The 18951-nt window shown below is 41.6% G+C and overlaps 1 protein-coding gene across 1 annotated transcript; it reads right to left on the reverse strand.

The window, feature by feature from the left end:
* Positions 1 to 9170: 9170 nt before the first annotated feature.
* Positions 9171 to 14072, reverse strand: LOC123119794 (nucleoside diphosphate kinase 2, chloroplastic). Its single transcript, XM_044539721.1, has 7 exons — positions 13770 to 14072; positions 11042 to 11095; positions 10872 to 10958; positions 10280 to 10360; positions 10071 to 10183; positions 9890 to 9939; positions 9171 to 9504 (listed from the first exon to the last, which is right to left on the reverse strand). The coding sequence occupies exons 1-7, from the start codon at positions 13977 to 13979 to the stop codon at positions 9437 to 9439; spliced, it is 663 nt and encodes a 220-aa protein (XP_044395656.1). The 5' UTR covers positions 13980 to 14072; the 3' UTR covers positions 9171 to 9436.
* Between the last annotated feature and the right edge of the window lie 4879 nt (positions 14073 to 18951).

Here is an 18951-nt window from a genome sequence, read left to right on the forward strand (position 1 = left end):
CCAAAAATACCTTGCTGCAATTTATTTATATTTACTTCAGTTTGCTCTTTTATTTATCTTTTATACCTATCTCTATTAGATCTCACTCTTGTTCATGACCGTGAAGGGATTGACAACCCCTTTTTTGCGTTTTGTGTAAGTGTTTGTTAGTTTGTGCAGGTGCATATATTGGAGACTTGTTTGTGCCTCCTACTAGATTGATCCCTTGGTTCTTAACTGAGGGAAATACTTATCTCTACTTTGCTGCATCACCCTTTCCTCTTCAAGGGAAAAATTAACGCAAGCTCAAGAAGTAGCAGGAAGAATTTCTGACGCCGTTGTCGGGGAGGTTCTACATCAAGCCTACCAAGTACCCATCATAAACTCTCATCTCTTGCACTTACATTATTTGTCATTTGCCTCTCATTTTCCACTCCCCCACTTCTAAAACATTTTCAGAAAAATACAAAAATATTTGCCTTTTTATTCGCGCTTCTTTCGTTCGTATTTTCGTTTGCTTTCCGTTTGATTGTGTGCTAGATTGCTTGGTTTGCCATGATGTCTCAAGAAAATACCAAATTGTGTGACTTTTCCAACACTAATAATAATGATTTTATTAGTACTCCGATTGCTCCCACCACTAGTGCGGAATCTTATGAAATTAATGCCGCTTTGTTGAATCTTGTTATGAAAGAACAATTTTCTGGTAGTCCTAGTGAAGATGCCGCATCCCATCTAAATACTTCTGTTGAGTTGTGTGATATGCAAAAGAAAAATACGTGGATAATGATATTGTGAAATTGAATCTATTTCCGTTCTCACTACGAGATCGTGCTAAAACTTGGTTTTCATCTTTGCCTAAAAATAGTATTGATTCATGGAAGAAGTGTAGAGATGCTTTTATTTCCAAGTATTTTCCTCCCGCTAAGATCATCTCCCTTAGGAACGATATAATGAATTTTAAGCAACTTGATCATGAACATGTTGCACAATCTTGGGAGAGGATGAAATTGATGATAAGAAATTGCCCTACTCATGGTTTAAGTTTATGGATGATCATACAAAAAATTTATGCCGGATTGAATTTTGCTTCTAGAAATCTTTTAGATTCCGCCGCGGGAGGTACTTTTATGGAAATTACATTAGGAGAAGCTACTAAACTCCTAGATAATATTATGGCAAATTACTCTCAATGGCATACCGAAAGATCTTCCACTAGTAAAAAAGTGCATGCAATCGAAGAAATTAATACTTTGAGTGGAAAGATGGATGAACTTATGAAATTGATTGCTAGTAAAAGTGATCCTATTGATCTTAATGATATGCCTTTGTCCACAATGATTGAGAATAATAATGAATTTATGGATGTGAATTTTGTTGGTAGGAACAATTTTGGTAATAACGCATATAGAGGTAATTTCAACCCTAGGCCGTTTCCTAGTAATTCCTACAACAATTCTTATGGAAATTATAATAAAATACCCTCTGATCTTGAGCATAATATTAAAGATTTCATTAATTCTCAAAAGAATTTCAATGCTATGGTAGAATAAAAATTGCTTAAGATTGATGATTTGGCTAGGAACGTTGATGGAATTTCTTATGAGATTGATTCTTTAAAGATTAGATCTATGCCACCTAAGATTGATATTAATGAGTCTCTGAAAGCTATTAAAATTTCTATGGATGAATGTAAAGAGAGAACTGCAAGGATGCGTGCTAAGAGAGATTGGCTAGAAAGCATGTTCTTCTAAGTTTTGTGAAAATAATGATGAAGATCTTAAAGTGATTGGGGTGACTTCTATTGAATCTTTCTTTGCTAATATAAATATTGATAAAGATGGGACTGGAGATGAGTCAACTTTAGCTAGAAGGCGTCCCAATAATTTGGAGGGTGAAGATCTTAATGAAAAAATGGATAAAAGTGGGATTGGGGAGGTCAAAACTTTAAGTACCGATGAACCCACTCTTTTGGATTTCAAGGACTTTGATTATGACAATTGTTCTTTGATAGATTGTATTTCCTTGTTACAATCCATGTTAAATTCACCTCATGCTTATAATCAAAATAAAGCTTTTACTAAACATATTTTTGATGTTATGATGAAATCGTTTGAAGAAAAACTTGAGTTAGAAGTTTCTATCCCTATAAAGCTTTATGAAGAGTGGGAACCTACTATTAAAATTAAAATTAAAGATTATGAGTGTAATGCTTTGTGTGATTTGGGTGCTAGCGTTTCCACTATTTTGAAAACTTTATGTTATGTGCTAGGTTTCCATAAATTTGATGATTGTTCTTTGAATTTGCATTTAGCGGATTCCAGTATTAAGAAACGTATGGGAAGAATTAATGATGTTCTTATTGTTGCAAATAGGAATTATGTTCCCGTGGATTTTATTGTGCTTGATATAGATTGCAATCCTACATGTCCTATTATTCTTGTTAGACCTTTCCTTAGAACGATTGATGCAATTATTGATATGAAAGAAGGAAACATTAGATTTCAATTTCTGTTAAGAAAGGGCATGGAACACTTTCCAAGAAAGAAAATTAAATTGCCATATGAATCTATTATGAGGGCTACTTATGGATTCCATACCAAAGATGACAATACCTAGATCTATGTTTTATGCCTAGCTAGGGGTGTTAAACAATAGCGCTTGTTGGGAGGCAACCCAATTTTCGTTTTGTGTTTTTTGTTTTTGCTAATGTTCTTGAATAAATACACATTATTACTTCTGTAGTAATTGTGCTTTAGTTTTTTAAATTAGTTTTTGTGCCAAGTAAGACCTTTGGGATGGTCTATGGTGATAGTTGATTTGATCTTGCTGAAACACAGAAACTTTTGCGTCCAGTAGCAGAATTGTTTAAATTCACATGAGCGTGATAAAATTCTGAATTTTTTACACAAGATTGATGTACAAAATTCCTAGGTTTTCCTAATTTTTCAGATTTTTTGGAGTTACAAAAGTATACGAAGTTTCCATATTACTATAAACTATTCTGTTTTTTGACAGATTCTATTTTCTATGTGTTGTTTGCTTATTTTGATGAATCTGTGGGTAGTATCGGGGTGTATGGACCATGGAGAAGTTGAAATACAGTAGATATAACACCAATATAAATTTAGAATGAGTTCACAACAGTACCTAAAGTTGTGATTTATTTTATTATACTAACGGATCTTACGAGTTTTCTGTTGATTTTTGTGTTGTGAAGTTTTCAAGTTTTGGGTAAAGATTTGATGGACTATGGAATAAGGAGTGGCAAGAGCCTAAACTTGGGGATACCCAAGGTAATATTCAAGGACAACCAAGCATCTAATCTTGGGGATGCCCCGGATGGCATCCCCTCTTTCGTCTTCAATCCATCGGTAAATTTACTTGAGGCTATATTTTTATTCACCACATGATATGTGTTTTGCTTGGAGCGTCTTGTATGATATGAGTCTTTGCTTTTTAGTTTGCCACAATCATCCTTGCTGTACACACCTTTTGAGAGGGACAGGCTTTAATCGTGAATTTATTAGAATACTCTATGTGCTTCACTTATATCTTTTGAGCTAGGCAGTTTGCTCTAGTGCTTCACTTATATCTTTTTAGAGCACGGCGGTGGCTTTATTTTATAGAAATTGTTGAACTCTCATGCTTCACTTATATTGTTTTGAGAGTCTTTAAACAGCATGGTAACTTGCTTAGGTTATGAATTTAGTCCTAATATGATGGGCATCCAAGAGGGATATAATAAAAACTTTCATATAAAAGCGTTGAATATATGAGAAATTTGATTCTTTGCATTTGTTTTGAGATATAAAGATGGTGATATTAGAGTCATGCTAGTGAGTAATTGTGGATTGGTAGAAATGCTTGTGTTAAAGTTTGTGATTCCCATAGCATGCACGTATGGTAAACTGTTATGTGATGAAGTCGGAGCATGATTTATTCTTTGATTGTCTTCCTTATGAGTGGAGGTCGGGGACGAGCGATGGTCTTTTCCTACCAATCTATCCCCCTAGGAGCATGCGTATTAGTACTTTGTTTCTATGGCTAATAAACTTTTGCAATAAGTATGTGAGTTCTTTATGACTAATGTTGAGTCCATGAATTATACGCACTCTCACCCTTCCACCATTGCTAGCCTCTCTAGTACCGCGGAACTTTCGCCGGTGCATTAAACCCACCATATACCTTTCATCAAAATAGCCACCATGCCTGCCTATTATGGCATTTCCATAGCCATTCCGAGATATATTGCCATGCAACTTCCATTGTTCCGTTTTATTATGACACATACTATCATTGTCATATTGCTGGAGGCATTCATATAGAGTCATATTTTGTTCTAGTATCGAGTTGTAATTCTTGAGTTGTAAGTAAATAAAAGTGTGATGATCATCATTATTAGAGCATTGTCTTATGTGAGGAAAGGATGATGGAAGTTATGATTCCCTCACAAGTTGGGATGAGTCTCCGGACTTTAAAGATAATAAAAGAGGCCAAAGAAGCCCAAATAAAAAAAAGAGGCCAAAGAAGCCCAAACAAAAAATATGAGAAAAAAAAAGTGAATGGACAATGTTACTATCCTTTTTCCACACTTGTGCTTTGAAATAGCACCATGTTCTTCATGATAGAGAGTCTCCTATTTTGTCACATATACTAGTGGGGATTTTTCATTATAGAACTTGGCTTGTATATTTCAATGATGGGCTTCCTCAAATTGCCCTAGGTCTTCATGAGCGAGCAAGTTGGATGCACACTCACTTAGTTTTTTTTTAGCTTTCATACACTTATAGCTCTAGTGCATCCGTTGCATGGCAATCCCTACTCACTTGCATCGATATCAATTGATGGGCCTCTCCATAGCCCATTGATTTGCCTAGTTGATGTGAGACTTTCTCCTTCCTTTTTTGTCTTCTCCACAACCACCAGATTCTATTCCATCTATAGTGCTATATCCATGGCTCATGCTCATGTATTGCGTGAAAGTTGAAAAAGTTTGAGAACACCAAAAGTATGAAACAATTGCTTGGCTTGTCATCGGGGTTGTGCATGATGAAATACTTTGTGTGATGAAGATGGAGCATAGCCAGACTATATGATTTTGTAGGGATAACTTTCTTTGGCCATGTTATTTTGAGAAGACATGATTGCTTTATTAGTATGCTTGAAGTATTATTGTTTTTATGTCAATATTAAACTTTTGTTTTGAATCTTATGGATCTGAATATTCTTGCCACAATAAAGAAGATTGCATTGATAAATATGTTAGGTAGTATTTCACATCAAAAATTCTATTTTTATCATTTACCTACTTGAGGACGAGCAGGAATTAAGCTTGGGGATGCTTGATACGTCTCCAACGTATCTATAATTTTTTATTGTTCCATGCTATTATATTATCTGTTTTGGATGTTTTATATGCATTAATATGCTATTTTATATTATTTTTGGGACTAACCTATTAACCTAGAGCCCAGTGCCAGTTTCTGTTTTTTCTTGTTTTTGACTTTTATAGAAAAGGATATCAAACGAAGTCCAAACGGAATAAAACTTTACAATGACTTTTCTTGGACCAGAAGACACCTAGAAGACTTGGAGAGAGGGCCAGAAGAGTCCCGGGGAGGCCACAAGCCCTCAGGGCGCGCCCCAGGGGGGCGCCCCCTGGCTTGTGGGCCCCTCGGGAGTCCCCTAACCCTAATTCCAGCTCTATATATTCTCAAATGTTCCCCAAACATCAGAAGCGTCCACCAAAATATTTTTCCGCCGCCGCAAGCCTCTGTTCCCGTGAGATCCCATATTGGGGCCTTTTCCGGCACTCTGCGGGAGGGGGATTCGATCAAGGAGGGCCTCTACATCAACCTTGTTGCCCTTCCGATGAAGCGTGAGTAGTTTACCACAGACCTAAGGTTCCATAGCTAGTAGCTAGATGGCTTCTTCTCTCTCTTTGATCTTCAATACAATGTTCTCCTCGATGTTCTTGGAGTTCTATCCGATGTAATCTTCTTTTGTGGTGTGTTTGTTGAGATCCGATGAATTGTGGATTTATGATCAGATTATCTATGAATATTATTTGAGTCTTCTCTAAACTCTTTTATGCATGATTGAGATAGCTTAGTAATTCTCTTCGATCTATCGATTTGGTTTGGCCAACTAGATTGGTTTCTCTTGCAATGAGATAAGTGCTTTGTGATGGGTTCAATCTTGCGGTGTTCTCTCCCAGTGACAGAAGGGGAAGCGAGGCACGTATTGCATTGTTGACATTAAGGATAAAAGGATGGGGTTTATATCATATTGCTTGAGTTTATCCCTCTACATCATGTCATCTTGCTTAAGGCGTTACTCTGTTTTTATGAACTTAATACTCTAGATGCAGGCAGGAGTCGGGCGATGTGTGGAGTAATAGTAGTAGATGCAGAGTCATTTCAGTCTACTTGTCACGGACGTGATGCCCATATTCATTATCATTGCCTTAGATATTGTCATAACTATGCGCTTTTCTATCAATTGCTCAACAGTAATTTATTTACCCACTGTATGTTTTCTTTCAAGAGAGAAGCATCTAGTGAAACCTATGGCCCCCGGGTCTATTTTCCAACATATATTTTCAGATCTGTAAACCAAAAAACCCAAAAATACCTTGATGCAATCTATTTATCTTTACTTTAGTTTGCTCTTTTATTTATCTTTTATACCTATGTCTATTAGATCTCACTCTTGTTCGTGACCGTGAAGGGATTGACAACCCCTTTTTTGTGTTGTGTGCAAGTGTTTGTTAGTTTGTGCAGGTGCATATATTGGAGACTTGCTTGTGCCTCCTACTGGATTGATACCTTGGTTCTTAACTGAGGAAAATACTTATCTCTACTTTGCTGCATCACCCTTTCCTCTTCAAGGTAAAAATCAACGCAAACTCAAGAAGTAGTAGGCTTCTGTACACAGACTACTTCACGGTGGACAACATACCATGAAGGTTTCTTTCGACGTTGCTTCTGAATGAGCAGAAATTTGTTATGCCCTGGAGAAGGCTGATGACAACTTCAAGCCGAGAAAGGATTGTTGCGGACAACTTTCTTTCTCTCCTCTACAGAAATGCACGGCTTCTCTCAGGATGCTTGCTTATGGTAAGGTCGTAGATGCAATTGATACTGAAATCCGGATGAGAGAGACCACTGTCTTGAACACCACGGTGTAATTTGCACGCATTATGGTGAAGGTATTTGTACCAGTGTACCTCAGAAAGCCAGCTGTGGAGGACACAGAAAACTTGTTGGCAATTGGAGATCAAGAAGATTTCCAGGTATGTTGGGTTCAGTTGATTGCATGCACTAGCAATGGAAGAACTGTCCAAAAGGTTTGCGTGGGCAACACCAATGTTACGTCAAAGAGGCCACCATCATACTTGAAGCAGTGACATCAACAGATTTGTCGATTTGGCATGCTTTCTTTGACACGCCAGGTTCGTACAATGAAATCAATGTGCTCCAACGATTTCCTTTGTTCAAGAGACTTTGTTATGGGAACCGAGCAACTACACCGTCAACGGGTACAAGTACAACATGGGGTGCTACCTTGTTAATGGTATCTATCCTTAATGGACGGTGTTTGTGAAGATCATCTGTGATCCCCAAGGCAGCAAACAGAGCCACTTTGCAACAATGCAAGAGGTAGCTAGGAAGGATGTGGAGAGGGCATTTGGAGTGCTCCAAGCTCGTTGGGGTATTGTTCATGGAGTTGCGATGATGTGGGAAGCAGATACACTTTGGCAACTCATGACATGTTGTGTAATCTTGCGATTGTCGAGGATGAGGATGAAGGGACAGCCTGCACGCATGATTTTGCAAAGTCCTGAACTCAGGTCCGCCTCCCGGAACACGAGAGAAAGCACATTGCCAACTTTCTAAAGATGCATCGACAACTATGAGATCGACAGGTTCATATGCAACTTCTGGATGAACTTGTGGAGCATATGTGGATCCACACTGAAATTAGTAAACTTTACTTTTAGTTTAGCAATTATGCACTATGAACAATATTTATATTTGAACTATGTTCGGATTAATGTATTCTTAAGTACGAATGATTTGTATTTGTATCCGCTAATTATTGTTTGGCCAAGATGATCGATGTGCATGTGTTTAATGTTTCAAAAATAGGAATTATGGTTGCAAATTGAGTTATTTGAGGGCCGCTCGGTCAGCGGACGTATTGGCCCCGGATTAGGCAATTTCGGTTGTCCGATTAGGCAATTCCTGTTGTAAATGCTCTTACTGTGCTTCGACACAGTCGACCGCCCCATGCCATGCCATGTCAGGAACCGTGATTTCCAGAAATTTTGTAAAATTTCTATCTTGCCAACAAAACTGTATTGTGTATATGCATGCATTCATAAGGGTAAGTGTATGTACATATATAGAGCGACTGCGTCTGTGTTAAAAAAGCTGTCAGTGACCCTAAAAAATACTGCCGTGTGCCACAGGCCTACAAGAAGTAAAGTATAGAAGAGTATACGGTGTCCACGCCTTGGAACTTTTTTGCATTGATTCTTCATCAAAACATTAACATCTGAGTAGAAGAAAGTTCTCAAGGCCGAAATCACTATTCTGACCTTTTCAGCAATCTTTGTCACAAAGTGAAGTAGCTCACGTTTCGGATCCACATTCGAACGCCAAGCTAGCTAGCGCTTCCGACCCGCATCGAAACGCCAAGCACGTTGGCGTTGCCGCCCAGACCGAAACGCCATGATGCTTGGCGTTTGTAGCCGATAGTTTGCATGCATGCTGTAGGGCCAACGTACACAACACAGGTTGAATTAAAGAATGGATGCTGGCTGAAGCTAGGTACTGAAATGCGGAAGCAGTGCCTACGAGGGAATTGAAAGGAGGGCCGTGCTGAAGGGTGAATCAATGAGTAGAGCCAGGCCAGCCTATCAGGTGCTACAGAGTGAGCAGTAAGAGTACTTCACCTGGAGCCGGCGGGAGTTTATGCTACAAACGCCAATGATCATGGCGTTTCGGCCTGGGCGGCAACGCCAACGTGCTTGGCGTTTCCATGTGGGTCGGAAACGCTAGCTAGCTCGGCGTTCGAATGTGGATCTGAAACGCAAGCTACTCCGGCATTTCTATATGGAGAAGAAACGCCACGGGCTGTGGCGTTGCTAAAAGGGTCAGATCGTAAAATACTTTCATGTCGAGTTCATTTTGTGGCAAAGATTGTTGAAAAGATCAGAATAGTGATTTCGTCCAGTTCTCAACAGGAAGCTTTATACTGACCAAAGGCCAGAGTTCTGAACCCGCTCAACATTACAAAGAAAGAAAGAACATACAGGTGAGCAATGGTGAAAATTTTGGAGCCCTGACTGGCTACTTTACTTGGTAGAAGTAAACTCATACATGGCCCCCTCAGAATCAAGTTGACCAAATAAGTATTGGATCATGGTTCTTGCAGTGATATGCAAAGATCACTCTATAAGCCAGGGTGTTTGAACTGATTCCCATTGAGCAAGCTCACCCTCTTTGAACCATAATCCTACAGATAGGACAAGAACATAAGTTTTTTATTGTCAAGAATTGCTGCAAATAGCGGTGCACTCAATTGCTGCGAACCAAGCTCCCTTCAAGCTAACATTCACACTGTAACCATACAAATGCTGAATCAACTGAATAGCAACCGGCAGTGCACCAAATTGCTGCAAAACTCACTGAAGGACCGAGATTCTAAGTACTAGGGGTGCCAAACTTCAACACGTCGGTACAAAATTTAAATAACTTAAGCTAAAATAGTATAATTTAGCCTAAATAGTCTGAAATAGCTCTAAGTTGTTACCGAATTAATATTAAATATAGTATACATATTATTTTGCATTTTTGTAGGGGGTGCCACCCCCGCTAGATCCGCCATTGGCAAAACTTACCGATTTCTCGCTTGCCGTTATCAGGGCTGTCACTTCCGTGGACGACATTCCTGAAAAAGCAATGTTCCATGATAATTTCTTTGGTACACATAGAGGGTGTAAATAGAGGTGAAATAAAATAAAATGAAACAGGAGTACTGCAAATAATAGTGTGAAGACATGGAAAGGCATGGGCGCCAACCTTCCTGTTTGAACTGCAAGATCACCCCTTATGGTCCCTGGCTCAGCTTGAAGGGGGTTAGTAGCTCCGATCAGTTTGCGAGCTGACGCAACAACACCATCACCCTCCCAGGCCTTAGAGAACAAAATAACAAAACTAATATAAAGGCGAAATTCATATTGATCAAAATGCGAAGTTGCAAATATCTTCAGTTCTTTACAAATATATACCATGCAGACTACAGGACCAGAAGTTATGTAGTCGATTAAATTGGGAAAGAAAGGTCTCTCCTTCAGATCCTTGTAATGTTCCTGAGGTAAAAAAGACAGAATAGGAGAGTTATTAACTTAGTATGTAAAAGCATTTTCAATTCGTTGACTTTCACATAGTCTCTACTTCTCTATGTGAAAACAAAGACAAGACCTTGTGCTCTTTTTGACTTGTAGAAAATCTGGCTTGACCAGATCTGAGTAATATTTTCAGAAAATGTTTTCTATAAACTGCTTGGCTGACACATGCTAAGAAATTTTTGAGTACATTCTATTATGGCAGATACATAGTGTTACAAAAAATGACGTTTAACAAAATAAACTGGGCTACGGTGTTCTACTGTGACAAATACTATTTGATGCTGGCATTTTAACCAATGCGAGTGATCAATGGTACCATTTTGAACTATTAAACTGACAGAGTGACAGAAGGATGATGCTTTCCTTTAGAAAAAAGGTATTGGTTATAATTACACTGAACATTTTACCATGCTAAGTAAGCACTAAAAAGTGACAGCAGCTTTGAAAGATTTAATGCATTTTTAAAGCAAACCTGAGCCAAGTCTTTGGGGCACTGAAAAAGCTTCAGCCCCTTCAGCAAAAAGCCCTTCTTCTCGAAGCGAGAAATAATCTCTCCAACCTACAGGCGAAGACTATATGTTTTATCTGAACTGAAACAAACAACAGATACCAACACAATGATAAAAGTCAAGAAGCACATACCAGACCACGCTGAACACCGTCAGGTTTGATCATAATGTAGGTCTGCTCAACCTCCTGCACAAAAAAAAAATCTAATTAAGCAAATATCTCATAGTTAACAAGATAGACCACAATGTTTCTTAGTTTCTTAATTGGAAAAGGAATAGCTGGTAATGTCGTAAACTGGAAGTCATCGGTTTACTTTTCTGAGAAGGGATGAACTAAGTTGGAACTCTTAAATGGAACAACATCTATTATATCTTTCAGGCATCAAATACAACAGCCAATGCAAAACAAGCAGGCTGCAAATTTCCAAATTAGTGATACATCCATTATTGGAAGGGGGGCCTTGGCACAGAGGTAAGTTGTTGCCTTGTGACCATGAGGTCACGGGTTCGAGTCCTGGAAACAGCCTCTTGCAGAAATGTAGGGAAAGCCTGCGTACAAAAGACCCAAAGTGGTTGGGCACTTCCACGGTTCCTGCGCAAGCGGGAGCAACGTGCACCGGGCTGCCCTTTTAGTGATACATCAATTATTGTACACCTTGGAGGATCACCTTGGCTCAATCTAATAGAATGGAGAACCAAATCATGTTTACAATTCGGAAAATTAGGCATAGTTGGCCTCAGCTTGGTAAAGAGGTGACCTGTCATAGTCAATAAAAATAACAAATATCAAACATTGATGATTACGAACCGGTTGTGTTTAGGGGTGTGGCCACATCGTTTACTGGGTTTTATTCCTTGGATAACAATCTTGGGTAGCAAATAAATGTATGCATTAGGTTCCCCGAGTCCATTACTCGTCGACTGCCCTTAAAAAGTTTACTGATCAACCTTGTCTTGGTAAAAGGGATTAGCAAATGATGACTTCACTGAGAACCATCTACCCGCTATTACATTCCTAAAACTTGAGAAAAATGCTTTGCTGAATCTTCCAGGAATTTGGTAAAAGGACTACATCAACTTTAACAAATTCTCAAAATAACTAAGCCATTTCTGAAGTTCTAGTAGGTTTAATATAAGAGCATACCAAACAAAACCATGAGACCAGGACTCAGCCAGGAAAGATCCCTACTCTGTGTTTATGCATGTGTCAAAACAGATAAAGTTATTGATAGCATTACCCTTTTGGAGAGAGGTTGGAAGAGGAACTTGCCTACATGCCTTTTAACATCCTTAACTACCCAACACATTGTTACAATTCTCAAAAAAATCACAATCAGAACACAGAGATCCCTGCGCGAAAACTAAGGTCAAAAGTTTGACCGGAATTCTGGTGAACACACAATTGTAGCATGTGTAATGGATACAACCACTATACAGCACAGATCAATAAATTTCGAGGAATCCGACTGATAGTTCCATAGCTAGAGTTGAAACGACAACAAGATGCAAAATCTACTAAAAAGTACTTAATGAAAATGGCATTTTTCCCTTACAAAACAATCTACTCCCTCCGTTCCATAATATAAGAGCGTTTTTAACACTAGTGTAGTGTCAAAAACACTCTTATATTGTGGGGACGGAGGGAGTAGTAAACAGAAGACAGCCCGTCTTACAGTTTGATAGTTAACAGAAAAACAGACCAAAAGATGTGATCTAGGTACATTCATCATGGAATAATCTGACTTTTATTTGGTAATCAACACAATGTAGCATGTCTCAGTGCTATACATTGCCAAAATTGCTGGTTGCCAACTGACAGAAAGACAACAACTTAACTTCACTTCTATTTCAGTTCCTACCGACAGTCACATAGACAATTACTTAAAATGGTTGGAAGAAGTTCAGGCTCGTGTGTGCATAGTCACCCGCAATTAGAAGGGAACTAAGATAACAATTACTCTATTTCCTGCATTGACATCTTAGTTCAATTTCAGTGCTATACATTGCCAAAACTGTCGGTCGCTAACTGACAGAAAGACAACAGCTTAATTTCACTTCAATTTCAGTTCCTACCGACATTCACATAGACATTTACTTAAAATGGTTGGAAAAAGTTCAGGCTAGACCAGGCAAAATATGGAATTAGACACATTATGATGCATTTTCTTCATGTGTGCATAGTCACCTGCAATTAGAAAGGAACTAAGATATCAGATACTCCATTTCCTGAATTGATATCTTAGTTCAATTTCAGTGCTATACATTGCCAAATTGTCGGTCGGCAACTGACAGAAAGATAGCAGCTTAATTTCACTTCAATTTCAGTTCCTACCGACATTGACATAGATAATTACTCAAAATGGTTGGAAACTTTTTCTTCATCTGTCCATAGTCACCTGCAATTATAAGTGAACTAAGCTATCGATCACTCCCTTTCCTGAATTGATATCCTAGTTCAATTTCAGTGCTATACACTGCCAGAATTGCCGGTCGCTGACTGACAGAAAGACAACAGCTTAATTTCGCTTCTATTTCAGTTCCTACCGACAGTGACATAGACAATTACTTAAAATGGTTGGAAAAAGTTCAGGCTGGGCCAGGCAAAATATCGCATTAGCCACATTATGGTGCATTTTCTTCATGTGTGCATGGTCACCCGCAATTAGAAGGGGGTATTTCTTAACAAGCAGCTCATCTTTTTCCATTTACTGAATAACTGAGCTCAACCAATACTACAGTAAACCAAAACCATGACAATTCACAGCAACACCAAACAAAATTTCGATCCTAGCCGGCCCTAATGTCCAACAAGAAGCCTCGAGCGAGCGCAAGTAGGTGAGAGCCAAGTCCAGGGAACCAACCGAGGAGGCGACGATGCGGTTGGGGGTGGCGCGAGCTACCCTGGTTGCCCTCTGGTTCCACCCCGCCGTGCTCAGCCCGACGCGGCCGCGGTTCCTCGAGGAAGCGGAGGCGAAGGAGAGTGACGCCGACGGCCGGAACGTTGCGGAGCTCCTGTGGCCGGCGGCGGCGAGGGAAGGCCCCGTTCTGGCGACCGCTGCCATGGCGTCCATCTCCTCCTCAGCTCCGTACAGACGCGACAAGGAAGCACGCGCACTTTTGGATTAGGAGAGAAGATGCCGCCGAGCTGCGGCCTGTTACGCCTGTATATACAGATATACAGGATAAAAGCAGTGTACGCTTATACCGAGCGTTGACGTATTATGTCTGTTACGCTTATGACGCGTTTGGTTGTTCGCATCCAGCCCAACCAGGCCTATACGAAAGGAAATTGGTCCGTTTGATTGATTGGGTCGCATCAAAAACTGACATGCTTGTCTAAAAAAAGAATCAAAAAACTGACACGTACGAAGTTTAAAGCACCTCTGGGGCTGGCTCAAGGGTGTTTTTCCATAGCCACGGCCAAGCGATGCAACTCGAGACACGTGGGCGTGGGTTGTTGCACGCGAGGAGACAGTTATGAGACATCGCGTTGTTTCCTGAAGTGGTGGCATAATCACCCTCACCGCTCTCTCTTCCCTCTTCCCACTCTCACACTGGCGGCGGCGGACAGCGGACCGACGGATTACAAGGTGATCCTAGGCGTCGAGCACCGGATTCACGAGCGCACCGGCAGGACATCAGCAATGGCGGTAAGCCCTTACCCTCTCTCTCGATTTACTACATTGGATTTTTGGACTCGACTCGAGCATTGTGGAGGGGATACAAAGGGGGTTGAGAAATTGGATTTGTGTACTCGATTCGTCACATAACCGATGGATTTTAGGGTTTATACGGTGATTTTTTTAGTACAAGAGGTTGGGGAACGGGGTTAAATCTAACTTACAAGCACCTATTCTAGACGCGACGACCTTGGAGGCGCTTCGAGTGGCGAGGGCCATAGCCTTATTATTGTCTTCCACCACTGCCTCCACCGCACCATCCACAATCTTCTCTCATCGTCTTCATCCAGAACGACGGGTCTTGCACGGTCACCTGTCGCCGATGCCCTGACCATCGTCTGCACCACATTGTTGTCGTCCTCTAGCGCTACCAACATCTTCATCCAAAACGATGCGACACACTAGCCTTGAGGAGCCCTATACCCCCTATACTTGGCCCATCTTGCTCTCTCACCAGTATCGCTGGAAATCGGCCTAATCCATGGCCCAACGCAATATGTCCACTTGCATAGCGCCTTTCACCGGGTTAGGAATCAACGTCTTCAACTCCTTCGTCGTCGCCATCTTTACCACAACGCCTGCCTCCTTGTGCAGTCCTCGATGATGGTGAAGTTAGAGCACACATCCATGGTTTTCTCGAACTTGGTACGGTCACCGAGCGAGCAGCCGAGGAAGAAAGCCCTCCATCCAATTCTGGGGGGCGGGGTTGGGGATGGGGTTCATGGTGATGAAAATGTGGTGAAATAGAGATGTGGAAGAGGGGTAACAATGAGAGACAAGGAAGGTTTGAGTGCGACGGCGGGTAAGTAGGTTCCCTTTGTGTGGGCAAGGCATTTGGACGATAGGAATAAATTGTTGATCATCCTTTCAACTTTGTGTTGTTCATGTAGATCGATGCGGAGAACACGAAAGGCAAGGATGTGATGGCGGCCGGAGAGAAGGGCATGGAGATTGTGCTGTTGGGGAACGTAGTAATTTCAAAAAAAATCCTACGCACACGCAAGATCATGGTGATGCATAGCAACGAGAGGGGAGAGTGTTGTCCACGTACTCTCGTAGACCGAAAGCGGAAGCGTTAGCACAACGCGGTTGACGTAGTCGTACGTCTTCACGATCCGACCGATCAAGTACCAAACGCACGGCACCTCCGAGTTCAGCACACGTTCAGCCCGATGACGTCCCTCGAACTCCGATCCAGCCGAGTGTTGAGGGAGAGTTTCGTCGGCACGACGGCGTGGTGACGATGATGATGTTCTACCGACGCAGGGCTTCGCCTAAGCACCGCTACAATATTATCGAGGTGGACTATGGTGGAGGGGGGCACCGCACACGGCTAAAAGATCAAACGATCAATTGTTGTGTCTCTAGGGTGCCCCCTGCCCCGTATATAAAGGAGCAAGGGGGAGGTGCGACCGGCCAGGAGGGGGGCGCCAGGAGGAGTCCTACTCCCACCAGGAGTAGGATCCCCCCCCTTCCAAGTAGTAAGAGTCAAGGAAAGGGGAGAGAGAAGAGAAGGAAGGAGGGGGCGCAGCCCCTCCCCCTAGTCCAATTCGGACTAGGCCTTGGGGGGCGCCCAACCTCTCCTCTCTCTTTCCCCTAAAGCCCAATAAGGCCCATATACTCCCCGGCGAATTCCCGTAACTCTCCGGTACTCCGAAAAATACCCGAATCACTCGGAACCTTTCCGATGTCCGAATATAGTCGTCCAATATATCGATCTTTACGTCTCAACCATTTAGAGACTCCTCGTCATGTCCCCGTTCTCATCCGGAACTCCGAACTACCTTCGGTACATCAAAACTCATAAACTCATAATATAACCGTCATCGAAACTTTAAGCGTGCGGACCCTACGGGTTCGAGAACTATGTAGACATGACCGAGACACGTCTCCGGTCAATAACCAATAGCGGAACCTGGATGCTCATATTGGCTCCCACATATTCTACGAAGATCTTTATCGGTCAGACCGCATAACAACATACGTTGTTCCCTTTGTCATCGGTATGTTGCTTGCCCGAGATTCGATCGTCGGTATCTCAATACCTAGTTCAATCTCGTTACCGGCAAGTCTCTTTACTCGTTCCGTAATACATCATCTTGCAACTAACCCATTAGTCACAATGCTTGCAAGGCTTATAGTGATGTGTATTACCGAGAGGGCCCAGAGATACCTCTCCGACAATCGGAGTGACAAATCCTAATCTCGAAATACGCCAACCCAACAAGTACCTTCGGAGACACCTGTAGAGCACCTTTATAATCACCCAGTTACGTTGTGACGTTTGGTAGCACACAAAGTGTTCCTCCGGTAAACGGGAGTTGCATAATCTCATAGTCATAGGAACATGTATAAGTCATGAAGAAAGCAATAGCAACATACTAAACGATCAAGTGCTAAGCTAACGGAATGGGTCAAGTCAATCACATCATTCTCCTAATGATGTGACCCCGTTAATCAAATGACAACTCATGTCTATGGCTAGGAAACATTACCATCTTTGATCAACGAGCTAGTCAAGTAGAGGCATACTAGTACACTCTGTTTGTCTATGTACTCACACATGTATTATGTTTCCGGTTAATACAATTCTAGCATGAATAATAAACATTTATCATGATATAAGGAAATAAATAATAACTTTATTATTGCCTCTAGGGCATATTTCCTTCATGTGCTGCCATTAAGAAGGGCAAGGAGGTGGTGCCGCCCTTAGACGATGACATGGTGGCCGAGGAGCCCCTAGGATAAGCGGAGGAACTATGGCCACTCCCATGAGAAGGCAGGGCTAACCCACCTTGCAAGTGATCCTTGCCCCGAAGCTGTAGTGCCCTGCTTATGCCTCTAGGCTTCACGAAGCACTTCCCCCCACCCCGCAGGACTTCAAGCTAAAGCGAACACCTGATGCGCATGAAGGTCACGGTCGGGGTGATCAATGGCAGGGTCACCCTTAATCAGGGTTGGGCCCCTTCGCTGCCGTTCAGCATATCAGGATAGGCTACATGGTCACCTTCAAGCTACTGACTCCTGACACCCCAAAGATGATCGTCTTCAACAATGACGGCATTCAGGTGGTCACCAAGTGCAAGAGCACGACAATGCCTTCGTCCTAAACGTCTAGAGAGCTCTCTGTTGTCTGATTAAGAGTGTTGGTTTGGTTTTAAGACTATATCGTGCTGGTTTGTTTTAGGACTGCTTGTTTACATGTTAAACTTATTCTTATGCTATCTATATGTCTTTGATTTGTTTGGCCTATTATAGTGCGCTGGTAATCTCACCACCTCGATGAGAAGGTCATCAAACAAGAAACCAAACAACCTGACTTATGTTTACCCAAATCTATAGTCAAATAGTCTGCCTTTTATTACCGAGAAAGGCTTTCGCCCCGCTTTATATATAAAGCAAAGATCAACATCATCCGAGACAAACGCACGCCAACACCAGACACACCCAAGGCAGGATACAAAAGCGCTTAGCGCAGCAACACCACCCCTAGCACACTAGCACGAAGAGATGAAGCTGCATACAATGAACCGTGGACTCCAAGGCGGCGCCTTCCGGAAGGATACGACACCGGAGCGCCGCCACCGCCCGATCCGAGGATCAGAGTTTCCCCCGGAGCCGCACGACGGGCGGTGAGAGCCGTGACGCCGCCTTCAAGAAGGGAGCGAGCTTCGCCGTCACCGGTCCGTCCGAAGATAGAGCAGGTTTTCACCCCGGCCAACACTCACCGCCACCGAACGCTACACCCCGGCTACCACGCTGCCCATACTAAACGATCAAGTGCTAAGCTAACGGAATGGGTCAAGTCAATCACATCATTCTCCTAATGATGTGACCCCGTTAATCAAATGACAACTCATGTCTATGGCTAGGAAACATAACCATCTTTGATCAACGAGCTAGTCAAGTAGAGGCATACTAGTGACACTCTGTTTGTCTATGTACTCACACATGTATTATGTTTCCGATTAATACAATTCTAGCATGAATAATAAACATTTATCATGATATAAGGAAATAAATAATAACTTTATTATTGCCTCTAGGGCATATTTCCTTCAGTCTCCCACTTGCACTAGAGTCAATAATCTAGTTCACATCGCCATGTGATTTAACACCAATAATTCACATCACCATGTGATTAACACCCATAGTTCATATCGTCATGTGACCAACACCCAAAGAGTTTACTAGAGTCAATAATCTAGTTCACATCGCTATGTGATTAACACCCAAAGAGTACTAAGGTGTGATCATGTTTTGCTTGTGAGATAATTTTAGTCAACCGGTCTGTCACATTCAGATCCGTAAGTATTTTGCAAATTCTATGTCTAAAATGCTCTGCACGGAGCTACTCTAG

This window comes from Triticum aestivum, chromosome 5D (assembly GCF_018294505.1).
Source record: "Triticum aestivum cultivar Chinese Spring chromosome 5D, IWGSC CS RefSeq v2.1, whole genome shotgun sequence".
NCBI lineage: Eukaryota > Viridiplantae > Streptophyta > Magnoliopsida > Poales > Poaceae > Triticum > Triticum aestivum.